This window comes from Scatophagus argus, chromosome 9, assembly GCF_020382885.2.
Source record: "Scatophagus argus isolate fScaArg1 chromosome 9, fScaArg1.pri, whole genome shotgun sequence".
Taxonomy (NCBI): Eukaryota; Metazoa; Chordata; class Actinopteri; family Scatophagidae; genus Scatophagus; species Scatophagus argus.
The window spans coordinates 20163016-20179967 of NC_058501.1; the positions used below are offsets into that span (position 1 = coordinate 20163016).

The 16952-nt window shown below is 41.2% G+C and overlaps 1 protein-coding gene and 1 long non-coding RNA gene across 5 annotated transcripts in view; one reads left to right on the forward strand and one right to left on the reverse strand.

The window, feature by feature from the left end:
* Positions 1-373: 373 nt before the first annotated feature.
* The window catches only part of LOC124064191 (mannosyl-oligosaccharide 1,2-alpha-mannosidase IC), a 165297-nt gene continuing 148718 nt past the window's right edge, over positions 374-16952 (reverse strand). For 3 of the 4 annotated variants that reach the window (XM_046398421.1, XM_046398420.1, XM_046398418.1), the window contains 7 exons: positions 15263-15389; positions 14952-15045; positions 12858-12973; positions 9213-9432; positions 4448-4620; positions 2982-3097; positions 374-1989 (listed from right to left, as the gene is read on the reverse strand). In XM_046398421.1, the coding sequence (XP_046254377.1) occupies positions 1848-1989; positions 2982-3097; positions 4448-4620; positions 9213-9432; positions 12858-12973; positions 14952-15045; positions 15263-15389 (988 nt within the window). In that variant the 3' untranslated portion in view covers positions 374-1847. The remainder of the gene's footprint in view (positions 1990-2981; positions 3098-4447; positions 4621-9212; positions 9433-12857; positions 12974-14951; positions 15046-15262; positions 15390-16952) is intronic. The other variant, XM_046398419.1, reaches the window with a different exon arrangement.
* The window catches only part of LOC124064192, an 18854-nt gene continuing 17179 nt past the window's right edge, over positions 15278-16952 (forward strand). Inside the window, exon 1 of the long non-coding RNA XR_006844235.1 lies at positions 15278-15412. This is a non-coding gene — a long non-coding RNA (uncharacterized LOC124064192). The remainder of the gene's footprint in view (positions 15413-16952) is intronic.

The following is a 16952-nucleotide window of genomic DNA, read 5'->3' on the forward strand; positions in this document are numbered from 1 at the left end:
ATATTACCATTAAATGTCAATCACGTCAATAATGTGCGCTGATTCTATTCGAAGCAAGTGGGCAAAATCGTTTCAAGCCATCTCGCTGAAATTAGGATTCAGAAGACACCAAGTAGAGTGGAATCATTTGGGGAGGATGGTATTAAATCTTGCTTTTAGCCCTCCTTAAATTAAATCTGTGATGAACTTCACGGAAGCAAATACTGAAACAAATGGAAGCAGCTGGATTTTCCTTTTTTTGCTGTAGCAAGCGGCTGTGTGAATCAAAGAGTCAAAACAAAAACCACATAAAAGAGTCTTTTCTTCTTCTTTTTTAAAGGATCTGTAAATGAGCAAACAAACGAGGCCAATAAAAACGACACAACAACTGTGATTGTTTTAAATGTACAAAGTTGCACAGGTCTTTTTATCAGTATTTGAAAAATATTCAACAATGAAAGTTAAATCAAACAGTAAGAATAAGTAATAACATTAATTAATATCAGCAATAACTAGACTTAAAATCTGAACTGTTTAGTTTTTTTCCTTTTTTTTTTTCTGAATCACCTGAGGGAAGCAAATCAAAAGAAAACCCAGAAAAAATAACCACTGAAGTTTAGAAAAAAGAAAAAAACCAAAACCAAAATAAAAGAACAGATCACAAAATAAAAGTCAAGACAAGCTCATACAGGGGTCACTCACTTCGTCTGTATGTACAGCACATTCACTCCACAAATGTGCAGGACAGCAGTGATGAAAAGAACAGCGATGAGAATGAAAACTCGTCTCGGCATTCGGCTCTCGGCTACAGGCTTTAACATCAGTATTGGCAGCCGTATGGATTCACACGTAAAGGCAGAGTGAAGCAGGAAAAACTACAACAGAAACAGGAAAACCCATTTGGTGCTGGCTAGCGAATGCGTTCTTTTTCCTTTTATGCGTGTATTACAACCACAGAACTGACGGTACTCCATTTGTTACTTTGATTTGAAAGGCTGAGAGGACTGAGAAAGCATCGTCCTGTTCACAAAATAACCCATACCAATAACAGCATACAGTGGGAACACAGCCCAACATCAATCTTTGTAATAAATGGTCCCTGGATGCATAAGACACTGCCACTTTCCTGACATCTCCTAACTGGAAAAGATTTTCATTCAAGATTGTTTCAGTAAGAAACGTGACATCAACATTAGTTTCGAGGCGGATTCGAGAACCACATTTCTTGTTTGTCTGTACATTAATCAATATTCAGTACACTTCAGTCTTTAAAAGTCAAATTTACGTTCTGTCAAATCAAACCAAAAACACATCACTGGAAAAGACGGAAACAGAAATGCAAAGAAACCTTTGGTCAAAGATTGTACTCACAAAGGAAAGAAATACAATGACGAGAAGGAAGGAAATCATCCATCAGTTAAGATTAACAAAACAAGGAAATCAAAGAGCAAATCTCAAGTGGTTTTCCATATGTTTCTCTCTTCTTCTAGCAATATGGCCCATAGTTCAACCCTCCTCCCATACATTTGGGTCTGAAAGTTGTACTGGTTTCCTCACAGAGGAAAGAAGGAAAGAAAAAGGTGCTCTTTTCATGAAAATCATGTTCGTCTTGATTGTCCACAAAAAAGAAGTGCCAGCAGGAAGTTAGCCTGGCGAAAGGATATACAATCACAGCGTAAAACGACAACATCCTTTACTGGAAAGGAATTGAGTGTCCCACAACACGCTCCTGACAAGACTCTGTACCTGCATTAAATTCGTGTTGTAGTATTGGTGTGAGTGTGTGTGTGTGTGTGTGTGTGTGTGTGTGTGTGTGCAGATGAACTGTGTCAGTGAACTGTCTCAGTTGTTGTCGGAGGCGGTTGGTCTTATTCGGAGACTGCCTTATCCTGTGTCCCCTCGTCCCACAGGCAGCTGCTGCGGATGATGGGCAGCGGATGGGCCTCGGTGTTGAAGACCCAGTCCTCCAGCGGGAGAAGGTCATCGTCAGAGAAGAGCAGGTACAGATACCTGATCAGGAGAAACATCCACTGATTTAATCAAAATCTGGGCTCACTGAAAACGTAACTTCTAAACATGAGGTGTGATCACATTGATTACATCAATATTTTTTACATTTTCTTGCGGAGCAATAGATTCTAAAATTATATTTTTATTCTAACATTATATAAAATAAGTATGATGCTTCAGACAGCAGCTCGTTAGCTTAGCTTGGTTGGTTGGCTTAGCTTAGCTTATCACTACCACACGATGCAAGTCTTCTTCTCTCGGCTGTTAAAATTGTCTGTGATTGATTAACACTTTGTGGCTTTTGTGTTTTTCATGGGATTTTTTGAGATAAGCAAAATCTAAAATAATACCAGTCTTATCTTTTTTTTTTTAACCACTTAAGCGGAACATTTTCTTAGCATGGGCCACATTTAATCTCCTGTACAGGAGTGAAACAAAAATGCTTTGCATGATCAATCCAGTGTTACTAAATTATTCACAAGCAAAGATTTGTTTGTCATGATTAGTCAGCTCAGTTTTAAAGTGGATGCACATTAGGGGTGTAGTAACACTGGGTCAGCACAGTCTGGTGCTGAAATTTGTCTGGTGACTGCTGACCTGAATATAAGTCCTGATGCTCGTGTCTTCACACACACACACACACACACACACACACACACACACACACACACACACACACCAAAAAAAACAAACCAACAAGACTTTTTACCATCTGAATGGTTTGTGTTGCTTAATGAACCAAGAATGAGTGAAGGTAAAATTGAGTCATCTAACTGATGACTCTGATGACTAACTCTCTTCCTTTCTTTTTTACAACCAGGTACATCATGGGCAGAGCAGATAAGAGGTAGAAATGGATCCCCAGCAATCAGTATTGAACGCTGCATGACTTCCTGTAGCTGTGATGGTTTACGCAGATTGTAAAATGTCATGTGCCACATTCACATTCTCTGTTACCAAGGCAGTGGTGAGTCGAGAAAAGCAGGACTTACTTGAGCGTCTCCGAGAGGAAGAAACTCTGCTGCATGTTGTCGTGGCTGACTGACGTGGTGTAAACATCACGGATCCCAGAGAAGCCAGACTCCACTCTGCAGTGCTGCTCCAGGGCCTGACAGGAGGCAGACGGCAGGTTTAACATGTGTACATGTAGCTTCAAAAAACGTCTTAGTCCGAACAAAGACCGCTTCCTGCAGCTGCCAGCCTGATTGTGCAAATTGGATGAATAATACTTCATTCACTTATTCGTGTGTATTTATTCAGCCGCTTAATCAGCTTTTCAGAGTGGCCTTTTCACTTCTGCACTGTGACAGGACCAAATATTGTACAAATCACAGGGCATACGAGTGAAAGACTATTGCCTAGTCCTCCGACATTATAGTTCACAGAGGAAACCACAGTGTGACCATGTACATGTAAAGAAAGAGTAAATGATGGGAGCATGTCAAGGCCTTCAGCCGGCTAAACAATTGAAGCCCAAGCAATGCAAAATCTGACAAGGGCTAAAGGAGAGTGGCTGAGCTAGCCAAGCGGATTAGCACATTATTACCCCTGCTACAAAGGCATGGCTTATACGTGCTAATTAACAAAGACCCCGACGTGTTAATGCTTGATGTTCATGAGGAGAAGCGTTGTGCACCGCTTTCAACCTTTGTGACCGATAATTAAAGGCCCGTCAAACTCGTCAGCCTGATCTCTCCACTTCTGTGCACACTAAATTAATGCTAAATCTATCATGCCAGCTCTCTACAGTTTACTACAGCTAATGTCCTGTCTACTGCCACATTAATAATGGTGCTCCCTACACAACCTCCACCTCCTACTAGAGGGATTGCTTGATCTACAGGCTAATGTATAGTGCCACGTAATATCAAGGAAGCTGGCTGAGGGTAATTGAGGGTATTAAAGGGGCTTGACATAATAGGTGAGTACACTTTATAAAATCAGAGTCCAAGCCACAGCTAAGAGCGTGTAGGTTACAAAATTATACCGCACCTTATCTCCAACTTAAATTCTCTTGAATACAAGACGACCCCTCTCTTTTCCAACAGCTCTTTTTTTGTTTTTTATTTTGGGGACTGGACCTCATCCCTGAAACCTTTTTTTCTTTTCCCCCTCATAGAAATGAAATGTCTACATTAAAACAGAAACTACGTGTGTCACATACTCTCCTGTCAGCCTGCTGAAGTGTTCAGGATGATTCCCCGTAGCTGCTATCATTTTTCACACTGTTTGAAATAATGGTAATGCCTGGCTGCTTGACTTCACTGTTTCTGCAGTGGAAATCATAGGGGACACTTTCCACTTGTTTCCTTTCCTCAGGAAACTCGGATGGAGCCTTCCTAAACACTTTCAGGCCACAGTGACTTAAATCTCAGTGCAGGGTCGTGCTGGAAAAGGGGATGTTGTCTGACTTCTGGTTGGTACAGTAAATATCAACACTGTACTTGGTGTGTCTCACCTCAACAGCCTCCCAACCCCACTCTCTGTATTTGGGGTCGTGGGTCAGTCTCCACATATACATGTAGCTCTCGATGACTTCCGGCCTCAGGATGTAATATCTGTCGCTCAGCCTGGTTGCTGTGGCTTCACCTCCGGCATCAAATCTGAACGCCTCGGGTCCCAGTTTGGTGGCTGACAAGAGACATAAAATAAAGACAGGAAATTAGATAAAAAAAATAAAACACAGATTTGTCTTTTGGCCTACAGACATGAGGGACTTTTTCAGCACATCTGCAGTCAATTTGTAAATCCAGAATCCTCTTCAAAGCGTAATGAAGTAACTGAAATAACATCAGAGTTACTGTTAGATTAAAACATAAGGCACAGACTAAACAGGTAAGACCTCTGCAGCTGTCCAGATGGTCTGCGGACTCCTCTTTTCCCCTCTTTCTCCTTATTCTTCTCCCTACTTACATTTATTTCTGCCACAGTTCCAGACCACATGAAAACAAGGTTCTATTCATGATACAGCACAAAGGAATATATTTCTGCCAAGGTCAGGACAGGAACATCGGCATAGCAACACCTTCCATTCAGAAACACACTTGGTTCCTTGGAGAGGAAACTGTATTATGCCACGCAAAATTGGTTCAGAAATTTTGTTTCTACCTACTGTGCTTGATTTTTTTATTTTTTTCCTTTTCCTTCTGGCTTATCATCTGTGATTTTGGACAAACACTGCGCAGCCATTTGGAAAAATTGGAGGCAGCAGGTTCTTTTAGGTCACTGAGTTTCTGCAAGTATCTGCCTCTGATCTGACCAGACAATCACCTTGAAATAAGAAAGCTGTGTGTGTGTGTGTGTGTGTGTGTGTGTGTGTGTGTGTGAGAGAGAGAGAGAGAGAGAGAGAGGGAGGAAAATATTTAGTGTTTGACGGTTAATGGAAGGAAATTAAAAACAAAGAGCAGCAGTCTATGTGCTGAGGCTGAAACACCTTTAAAAGAGGAAGATTCAGTGGGTCACTGGCTTCCATTTGGAAAAAACCCCACAAAAGACAGAAACAAACAGGAAGAAAAACCTCATCAAGAGGCCTGATGAGGTCTCCTCCTGGACGGACAGACATAAGATAGGTGTCATTTATACCGAGCAGACAGGAGTAGCAGCTGGAAAATTACACCATGGAGTCAAGTCAAGTCAAGTCAACTTTGTCTAAGGCTTTTCGTGCCATGAAATTCTCAAAAGACCTTAAGTTACCGCGACTGCACAAAAACCCAAACCTTCATTTGAAATAAGTCTGTCTGTCTGTCTGTTGAGACAGACGTTTATTTCCGTCTCACTCTCTGTTGTGGATACACTCTATCATATTTTACTCAGAAGTGTCGCTGTCTTAATTTGCTTTAATGTTGCGGTTATTGGGTACTTGAAATGACCTCCATGTTTCAGGTTTCCCTGTGGAGTCTTCCTGTAAACAAACAACTTGTGTTTACTTTCAGTACCGTAACCCCGAAATCAAACCATCCTTTTTGGCCATATATTCACTTGAAAAGATTGCGAAGACGAGATATTGAAGGTTTTGCCATGTTGATACTTATTTATATGTGCTTATTTTGAAGTGGATGAAGTTGGTTGGCAACAGCTGACAGTATCATGAGCGAATATGAAAAGTTGGTCAGTCAGAAGCGAGGATGGGTTCTTGTTTGGTTTTATTTACGTTTTATACAGCATCCTACCTTTTTTTACAATCACGGTTGTGCGTCCATGTTTACTAGCTTGCACTCTTCTTCTCAGCCTGTATTGGCACTTTACTGCTATCTGTCGATCAGTGGAACAACATGAAATCATTTGACTAAACAGGGACTGCTCCATAGCGCCAACTAGAGGTCAGAAACTCCATATGGCCCCTTTAACCGTTGCCTTGATAGATTCAGCACACTTAACACCTCCACACCACAGCCGTCGCTCTGCAGCTCAGATTTTTCCTGTCCAGCTGAAACACTTTTCATTACATCTATCTGATTCCTAAACCACCTCTGGGTTCTTTCCACCTTCGCTTCTGTTTACGCCTTCCCGTCTGCCATTTTGAACTAAATAATTCTTTGGGCTGTTGATGCTTGTGATTAGAATGCTAATTCTAATTGGTAACTCAAAGCGCAGACAAAACAATCGATTTTCCCATAAGATCATCAGATGAATAGCACGTCTGCCTGGGGCAAACATAATTTAGAAGTTAGACTCAGAATTTCTTGACAACAAAACGGCAAAAATGTATGCGTAAAAAACATGCCTGGTCTTAACTATGTTTTCTTTTTACCAGCCTGGCCTTATTAACAGTCCGACTTCATCATGCTTAACAAAGTGTAGAGGACATTAGATAAAACACTGGGACAATAAGGACCTAGAAATTCACACAGACATTTCCTGAAGCTGACCTATGTGTACTTCCTACAGGTCTCCATATCCATAACCATATCCGCCAATTTTATATGAAGTGGAACAATTCAATGCAGCTCAAGTAGCCTATCTTAAAAGACACTGTGGCTGCTCTTTTCATTCCTTTGAGAAATTTGGCAATTTGGCTTTTTTTTTTTTATTTGCATTTTGTCTCAGAACACAAGAGCTGACTGATCAGTCAGTGTCTGGTCTTGGTGAATAAAGATCGAATATTTGGTTCTTGCCAACATCGGTACGTCAGTGGTAGTTAGGATAAGAAGTCACCACCCTAAGTGACACATCCTGTTTGTCTCATTTAAGTTGCGCTCTTCGACATCCGCTCATACATCTCAACAGCAGATATGCACGACGTGCTACGCCTTAAAAGCCTATTACCACTTTTTCTCTAAAGCCAATAACCTTTTCCTCTTCTTGCTGCTTGCTTTGAGATCCCCATTTTCCAGCTTCATTATGTTGCTGCGATGATGGCAGAGATCCAGAGGAGCAGCAGGAGTGTGTTCATGGTATCAGTATTTAAGAGACAGATAAACAGCAGCCACTTTATGCACATGCAAGCGCAAATCTCACTCTCTCTTTCCAGCAGAAGGCTAATCCAAGAGCTGCTAAGTACCATCCATTCTCTTTTGAGTGAAGAGAAACCTGGTGGATGACTAAGAAAGAGAGCGCCAGGGAAGCCTTTTGGGCCTACAGATCAAAAGTATTCCAATTACATCAAAGAACCTGTTATGTGATGAGTCACATTAACTTACTGGAGAGGCAAAGGCGAATGATGATTCTGTACAGCCCACCAAAAAAAAGAGAGGGGAGCAAAAAAAAAAGACCTGAAATTAGCAGAGGAGATTATTGTCAGGGCCAAGACAGATGCCTGAGAAGAGATCAAACGAAGGTCTTTCCAAAGAAATGTGGGCAGGCTTGTTGGTGGCAACTATTCCTCTCTTTTTTTTTCCATCCTTGCTTTCTTTCATCTTCAGTCTGTGAGTGCAGCCATATCAGAGCACTTCTGCCTCATTTATGGGTTGGAAGCACAGCGCGTTTTCCTGTGGACTTCATCCCATGTTCACAGTGTTCTTCCAAACTTTACCTCCACCAGTCTCCTTTTCTCTTTTCCCGACATTCTTTCTCCTAAATTACAACGAGGTGTGATTATCAGCTTTGAACACACCTCCACGTCTGCTGCCTACAACTGTGAGAATAATGAAGAACTTCAGTTCTTCACTGCTCCTTATCAGGCCTGTCGTCTCTCTGTGGAGCTCAAGCCACCAAAAACGATTCTCCTTTTGACGCAGGGCGAATTTAAAATGCCAGAGGGCTTTTAATTTACAACGTTGCTCTCCTAGACTCTCAATTTTCCACCATAACCTTTTCTTAACAAGACACATACAGTGTACCACAACAATGATGAACTGTAAAATTTCACGGGCTTTTTTAGACTGTGCTGTGTTTTAAAGATTATTTTTGGCTTTTTCGCTTTATTGAGATAATGAAATCTGTAGACAGACAGGAAAGGCGGGGGAAAGAGAGGGGGGGACATGCAGCAGAGGGCCAAGGCTGGACTCAGTCTTAATCTGTGGTATGCATCAGGTGAGCTAACCGGCTGCCAATTCTGTGCAATATTGGAAAATGCAAACCTATTTGGATCTAAAGAGTAGTTTATGAATTCAGATATTGGATGATAGCAAGCCAGACTTTTTTAAACTTACAATTTTTCAGAAAGATCAAATGCAAAATGTCATCACGTAATTAAAGTATCATTTTCTAAATTGAACCGAATCCTGGCAGGTTCCTACAGCAGGTGCCAACAAGTGCAGGGTTTCAGCAGTTTGTTTGTGTAAAGCTTCAGGTTCAGGTTGCTTTATTTTCAAATATGATTTATAAAGGAAATTCCCTTCCTGTCTAGGGCTGCGTTTTGGCAAGAATCTGCTGGTAAGATGCTTGTTACGATACAAGGGTTATGATTCAATATGCTGCAATACTGTAGGAAAGGCAGTATGTTCTTTCATTGGCCTGTGCTCACTCCTTTCTGTCTCAGTTGACATTATGTTGGTGTGGAGTCAAATGAAGACAGACTACAACACAGCTATCTAACAGCATAGCATGATGAGCTAGCAGTTGCTAATGGATAAAATTAAGCAAAGACTTGCAAAACGAGTTTGACACGGTACTCTTATATCTAAACCAAAAATGAGCAGAAACGGTCTCTAACCCCCGTCCTCCTCCTGCAGGACATCGAGCCTCCTGAACTGAACCGACGATCAGCTTCTCAAAGAGAAAAGCTAAGAGAGACGCTGTGGAGTCTGTGCACACTCTTTGGCATCCCTGACATTTCCACTCACCTGAGCGAGTGTAGCTCTCATGGCACGTGTGTGTGATCTCAGCAGCCAGGTCCAGGTAGTGCTGCCTCTTCTCTGGTGCTCCATCATCAGCCCCGATGCCGATCATGCCCCCGGAGAAGCAGGCCAGGTGGCCCATCTTGTGATCCAGGATCCCTCCCCTCCACTCAGCCAAGTAGGTGAGACCACCAGATGACTTCTGTACCAGATTAGCCTCAATCGCCTGCAGCAACACACAAGGTCAACAGTATTTAAAGTTGGTGTATGTACTGACAATTAATTGTTCTTTGATGCATTAACTGATTAGGAACCTTTTTCCTCCCCTCAGTGGTTCAATTACTTTGTGTACCATTGCAGCTTTACATGTTGTGCTGATATTAACATATCTGTCCAGACCTTCATGTATCTCAACATATTAAAAGAGAAGAGAGCAAAAAAAGATTACAAACAAGCAAATACAGCACTCAAAGAGACTGCTTTGTATTTAAGTTAACTGCTCCATAACATCTGCACTGATAATCTTTTCAGATTAAATGTTAAGGCCAACATTTGCGCATTAATTTTGATGTCCTTTTCTGCTTTCTGCAAACTCAAAATCAGCTGCCTGGAAAACCAGCAGGATTTAGGTTTCTCTTCATTACAGCACTCACAGCATATATCATACATTTTTGCAAATGCTTGGTCTAATTGCTGTATTAATGTTGCATATCTCAAGTCCAGTTACATCAAACGAGTGTTGTGATGTTAAAAGTATTGTGCCTTTACTTAAGATTATAAATGCAGAATTTTAATTTGCAAGAGAATATTTTTTTACACTGTGGTATTACTACTTTTACTTAAGTAAAAGAGTATTTCTCCCACCACTGCAGCCTAACATGACTTTACTGTGCTGCAATGCTGTCAGCTAGCACACAAACTGCACCGAGATGAAATTTCTTAAGCTAATTTTGATCTGACGGAGATCATTTAAAGAAAAAAATCGCTTGATGAGTCAGGCACAACTGGTTGGGGGGAAACAGCAAATTCCCAACAAGGGTGTCTATACAACATGTTTTCTGTAAAGGCCTTTATATATGGATGAGTCCGACGTGCATCCCTGTAAATGTCTGTATTTATATGTTAAATTATGCATGTAGTGTACAACAGGGAGGCAAACCTCTGAAAGATTCTGACGGCCTGTGAAGAAGAGCACCAGCACAAATTCTTTAATAAACTGTCCGAAAGGATGGACAGAGAAAAGAAGAGCAAAGGGAGATTCCTTTTCAACCAAGAAAGACCTTTTGGAAGAAAGTAATCTCAACTTTCTTTTCGGCAAATCTGCAAATTTAGGCCTTGTGCATCCCTGCCTCTTTGCAGCTGCGCTTCTTGTCAGCGCTTCATGTTTTTCTAAGACAGAATATAACAGAAGGACATCCCATGAGATCGTTTCTGAATGACTCATCATTCTCTCTCCCTTTTACAGATTCCGTTTTTTTTTTCTCACCCATTCTGTCTGGCTCTCTGCTCACTTTGCATTTGAATTCAGCTTTGTGGTATTCAGCAGCAACACCCTACAAAGTGCTGATTATTGAAAGTAAAACTCCCTCTTCAATCTTGCCCAGTCATTCATTAATTTTTCTTTCTAACAGCTCTTTCAGGGTGAGCTTGGCAAGGAAAGATGAAGAAATGTAAAGGAAAAAAAAAGGTCTTTTCAGATTTTCAGATATGTGAAGAACATTTGGTCTGTGGAGCTGGATATCTTACTTCCAAACACCTTAGTGAGTGACTGACAGAGACATCCAGTACTGTATGTACTCCCCTTCCTTCATAATAACTGTTCCTTCTTGCCGCAGCTACATACAGTTTGATAAAGATGCAATCTGCTGTAGCTGAGGACAACATAAAGTGTATAGTATGCAGAAGTTATAAAAAAAATGTTTTTCTTGAGGGCTCAGACTTATGAATTTCCTGCTAATTAGCTGTTGTTAGCAGTAATCATGGCATAGGATAATTGCAAAAATGTTCTCTCATTCAACACTGTTTTAATTAGTAATCTGCTTTTATTTGAATGCCAGAGATAATGAGTTGTGCTGTGGCTTCACCTTAGATCTCTGTACAAACATACAGTAGATGACCTAGTCTGATGTGTGCGGGGGTCCCTGGCCCTTAAAAATACTGCGTCACAGGGGAGAAGGAGAGTTAATAATTAGTAGTTATGCCTCTGGCTTGACCCTCTGATGAGAACTAAGGAACTTTCCATGGCAACCTTAAGTTATTGTCTGTGATACTGTAATTGCAGCTACAGGGAATGTGCTTTACTCTGACATTATCTCCATTAAAGAGGAAAACAGATGGCGTCGATGTATTTTAATGCATGTGTATCCTATGCAGTGGGTTCATGTGTACAGACTTTTTTTTCCTGAACAGACTATTTTCATTACAATGCATAAATACGCAAATCAGTCACCATTTATTCACAGCTCTAATCACATTACGCAGTACCAGGAGTCTTGATACTATCCGTCTTTCTCTCCCTCATGACCATTTCACTGAGAACGCCTCTAACAAAAATCCTGCTCTGTATGATCACAGCGCGGTGCTTTGAATAAAAGCATCCATCATAGCTCGAACCCCACTTCTGCATACCATCCACTGAATGTCAATAGAAGCCCTGGTTTGGAGACACTCCGTTGTTTTTTATTTTTCCTTACCGTACAGTCATGGTCAGATGTGCACCGTGTTACATAAATGTGATTGTTGCAATTAAACAGATCGGCCGAATGTCTAATCAGGTACAACCTTTACTTTAAAGTTGTGACAGCAAACAAACAGCACAATTTAATGCCATCAGATTAACATGAAGGCCACATTAACATGAGATTTAAACTACAAACAAAGAGAGATTAGAAATGTTTCCCTCAGCGTGAGACAAAACTGGTTAAAAAAGAAAAACACACAGTGGTGATCAGACTGGCATTAATTCTTGTTATTTTCACTAATGTAAACTCCATGGACGAATAAACATCCAGCAAAACCAGACCAAAGACCAAAATCAGACAAGCGTCCCAGCTTTGACTCTTCGGTGATGTCGGATCTGATAAAAACTGGCAGCAGAATTCGATCTCTAATTGTTTCGCACGATGTAATTGATGATAGATTTTATTAGGAGAAAAGGGGAAGCACCTCATCCCTCAGTCACAGTCGTGGCCTTTAATTAAGGCTTCAGCTACACGATACTCCGTCACATCTCCTATTCCTCCTTGTTATCATTTCTTTGTTTAATTCAAAGCTCTCTGTCGCACACTCCGGTGCCAAACATCACTCAGTATTGTGACGACTTCCATAAGCCATTAGGAATATTTATGGAACCGACACCTAAATCCGAACAACAAAAAAGCAGTCACTCTAACAGATGAACGAGGCCAGCCATGTGTCTCACGTCTGAAAAGGGTTAAAGGTGTCGAATCCTTCACTCAGCCTTCAGCTATCGCCGAATACATGAAGCGGCCTGTTGTCCTCTTGCTCTTTTGTGTAACACCGTTTGTTTCTCTTTTATTTGTCTTGGCTGTAAAGGGCTTAGCATTATTTGATCAAAGCCATATATGCAAATTACTGTAGCTCTTATTATTTCATCTGACAGAGTGAAATGTAAGATTAAAGTTTCCATACCTCCAGCGCGTCGTAGTACATCTTCTTTGCATCGTTGTCTGTCTTGTCTGACATCAGAAATGATTTGATCAGATACTCGTAGAAACTGTCCCCAAGGCCACCGATGGAAACGTGATCTGAGATGGGGAAAAGGAAGAAAACGGGCTTGTGTGAAAATATTCCTCAGGGTCACACAGGGTTTCTGCACGTCTTGTAAAGCCTTAAAAAGACCTTAAACAATGATGTGGCTAATTTATGGATTTTGCCTCAAGGCGAAAGTGGTATTGAGAGTGACAACGAAAGAGAGACTTATAGACTTTTTAAATTTAGTGGGTGTGGCTTATATTCAAGTGCGCTCAATAGTCCAGAAATTACGGTAATTTTAGATAATTGGGAGACGTTACACACCTTTAAACTAAAAGTGTCAGTTTAAGCAAAAACTTAATTAAACTGAAATGAAACACAAAAATCATTGGTGGATTGATTTTTTTTTCTATTCTCTTTTTGCATTTAAAACCTGTGCTTTCTAACTATGAACCTTGCACTCTCTCTCTCTCTCTCTGACCTGTCTGTCTCTCAGGCAGACCCGGGCTTTGCATATGCCTACGCTCTGTCGGCCATTTTGTCTCTCAGAAGGCCACGCCAAGCATCACGCAGACTCAGTTTTCCAGTTAGAAATTATTGTTGCTGTCTTGCAGGGAGGTACTGAAAACTATAATAATAAATAATTCAACAGTGTCCCTTCTGGTTTTCCATCACATTTTCAGAATTTGGCACACGGGTATTCTTTCCACTCTGTGTGGTTTCTAAGCCTCACAAAGTCTAAATATTACGTGGTGAACCCTGCAGAAACCCTGTTATTCTATTCATAAAGTGAGGCTACCATATCTGACTACCTTGTGTCTGGTATGCTGGAATTCACAGCGTTAAAAAAAGCTTTTGTTTCGTGTGATAGAGCAGTGCTTCCCGGCCTTTCCCGCAAGACAAACCTCGAGAGCTGGATGAACTCAAATTCACTTCATCAACACCAAAAATCATGTTTTCATTGGAATTAATCTGAACTGAAGTTTTAGTTTGATTTGGTCAATTTTTTTTTTTCAAATTAGTTGAGCCACTTCTTTCCTTTCTGGGCAATTCGTGGTGTGAATGATCACGTATTGTGACGGCAGAAGTAGTTCATTTGAAAGTTAAAACCTAAATTATGGTACAGACTTGAAGCATGTGAGTGGAAATTGAAACAAGTGGCTGCTGATTTTCCTCCTGCCTGCTCTAAAGTCCACATTCAAATTCATAAAGATCAGTATGATGTTGCAGTGGAGGCGTGCATGAATCTAAATCCATCCACTCATGCTCACTGCATGCGCACACACACACACACACACACACACCTTTGCTGACTCCCCCGCAAGGTTATCACCGTGCTGTGTGTGTGTTTGTCCTTGACAGTGACAGATGAGGGAGGGCTGTGAAGCCAAGATTTCTTTCTCCTTTGTGGGAATAAGTATATACAAGTTTGCTTCTCTTCATGGTCACCAACAACAATTAGCCTCCGTAATTACCAAGATTACCACCTTTTCAGTCCCAGTGTTGAATTATCTCATGATTTTCTCTCACCTCTTTTCAGGTAAATCGGAAAGATCCAATTCCCCAAGGTAATTGAATTCATTATCATTTTAATAACCCAGAGCAATGGAAGTCATATAGTCACTGCTAGGAGCCTGACGTTAAAAATGAAAGGAAATAGACGGATGGGTGGATGACACAAAGAGACAAAGAGCTTTGACACATGAGGTGACTCAAGGTTTGTCAGTGGCATGAAAGCATCAGAGTTGGGGAAGGAAAAAAAAATGAGAAATGACATTTGATGAGCTTGAAGTACCGCAATCTTGACCCACCCTGGGAAAATGTCAGTTATTGTAATACTTAGTCAGTAGCACGATGACCTTCTGAGGGCAGCTCAGAGATGGATCCATCACTGAGGTCACAGTTAAACCACATGAGATTTTTTTTGTCTCTTACTTCAAGAGAGCCACTGGTCTCGTCTTCCTTTAAAAAGTCAACATGTTTGTCTAAACCCACAATACGCTAATTGTGCAGAGCTAACACAGTACTTACGTTGGACCCAGTTGCCGCTGACCGGGCTGAGGAAGTTGGGGTACAGGCCGTGGGGTTTTTCAATCTTGTTCAGTAGTTTTCTGATGTTCGTCACCTGCAAAGACAAGAATGTGATATGGATACTTCACTACTTTTCACACAAACTTCATTCAAACAAAAAAAATAAAATAAAAACAGTTAAAAAACTTTCACTTCTAGGCTGGAATGTGTCAGGAAAAATCCCACTTGTCTTCCAAAACTTCAGTCAAGTCGAGCAGTAAACTGCACTGCAATGTTGAACTGGAAATGTGATCTATATTTATGTATCACACCTTCTCTGTGTAGATGGGGTTCCTGGAGAGCTCCGTCAGATGGACAAATTCGAGATGAAGGGTCCCGAACTCAGCCAGGATGCTGCTTCCAGCGGAGGCCCATCCCCAGCTCCAACTGGTGCCACTGCAACAGAGACAACATCCCAACAGGTAAATATCGGGCCTCCACAGCGACAAACACTTTTCAAAAGATTACTGTATAGATGGAACTAGACACACACAAAGGTGGCAGAGTGTTGCATTTAGGCACTGGAGAAACATTAGGATGGTAAAAACTGTGTCTCTGACTAATCAACGTCCCAATCGGTTTTCTGTGAGCTGAAATGTCAGACGTGGCAGCAAAATCAGAACCAAGAATAAAAACACAATCCAAAGTGGTCTTTAGTTACTGTGCGTTCATCATTCTTATAGAGTACAGATGACATGATGTGTGAAACTCAAAGTGTTAATATTACCTGAAGCAACGGGAAAAAAAGCCTGTGCATTGCCAGCTGAATACATAAAACCACAACATGGCGTAAGTTCTTTCTCTGCTTTGTGTAATACTGACAATAACGACAAAATTTTTGTGTTACATGAATACAGTCTGTACTGTATGTCTAAATTATTCATCTAAGCGCAGCACAGGCTTCTGAATTTCATCCTGTTTTAATGTTAGGTTGAAAGTTTCACTGCTTCACATGCTCCTCCAGCAGCAGTTTTACTTGTAAACTCTGACAAACTTGTACCAGACTCCTTTCATTTCTTTAGCTTAGAAGTGATTCTCTCTCAGTTAGAACACAGAACATCACATTCAGAACTGCAGCTGAACCTCTTGGCCTTCTGTACCCACACTCTGCTTTCTGCCTTACGACAGATGAACTTAGGTTACTTTTTATTCCCCTCACAGAAAGAAATCAATCATCATCCACTGTACGTCTCCAGAGATCTGTGTAATGCATGTCATCCAAAGTATATACATCTCTTTTAACATTTTGGATATCGTCATTCGTGTTTTTAGACCCCCTAAACCCCTCCTGACCAACCTCAACTCGAGACTCCACATTTTGTGTGTTCACAGTTCAATGACAACTTTTAAAAGATAGCAAGAAACTTTGAACATCTAAATCAGAAACAGGACACCCTTAAGTTTTAATTCATCTAGGCAGCATGGCTAAAACCACTCTGCAAATCAAATTCTCAGTAAATGTGCGGTTTCAGAGAGGGTGCACTAAAGCCTGCCTATGATTACATGAGGCAGACTGTGCTACTAGAATGACTTTACATATTCCCTATTAGACGCCAGAGAAGATCAGACATCCGGTAATGAATTGAACTGTATATTTAAGACGCGGAGAAGGTGGAGGGAGAGAAAATGGAGGGAGATTGCTGGCGTGTGAGGGCAGGAATCAAACAGTTAGCCATGCTGATGAATGCATCCATTAAAAGCTTGGGGGCTACATCGTTAGAAGCTCCGGCCCGAGTCGCAACTGATTGGTCTTTTTAGAAGAATCAATCTGTGTGTTTTGGGGGGGGGGGGGGGGGTAACCAACGTCGCCGCTGCCTGGTAAGCAACAAGACTGGCACTCATCCATTAATCTTTCAACAACAAAGGCAGCCTCACGCTCTTCCACAGCTATCAGAAACATGATCAGGTGGAGAGAACAAAAATCAATATCACACGTCATGCATAATGTGTTGGGGAAATTGG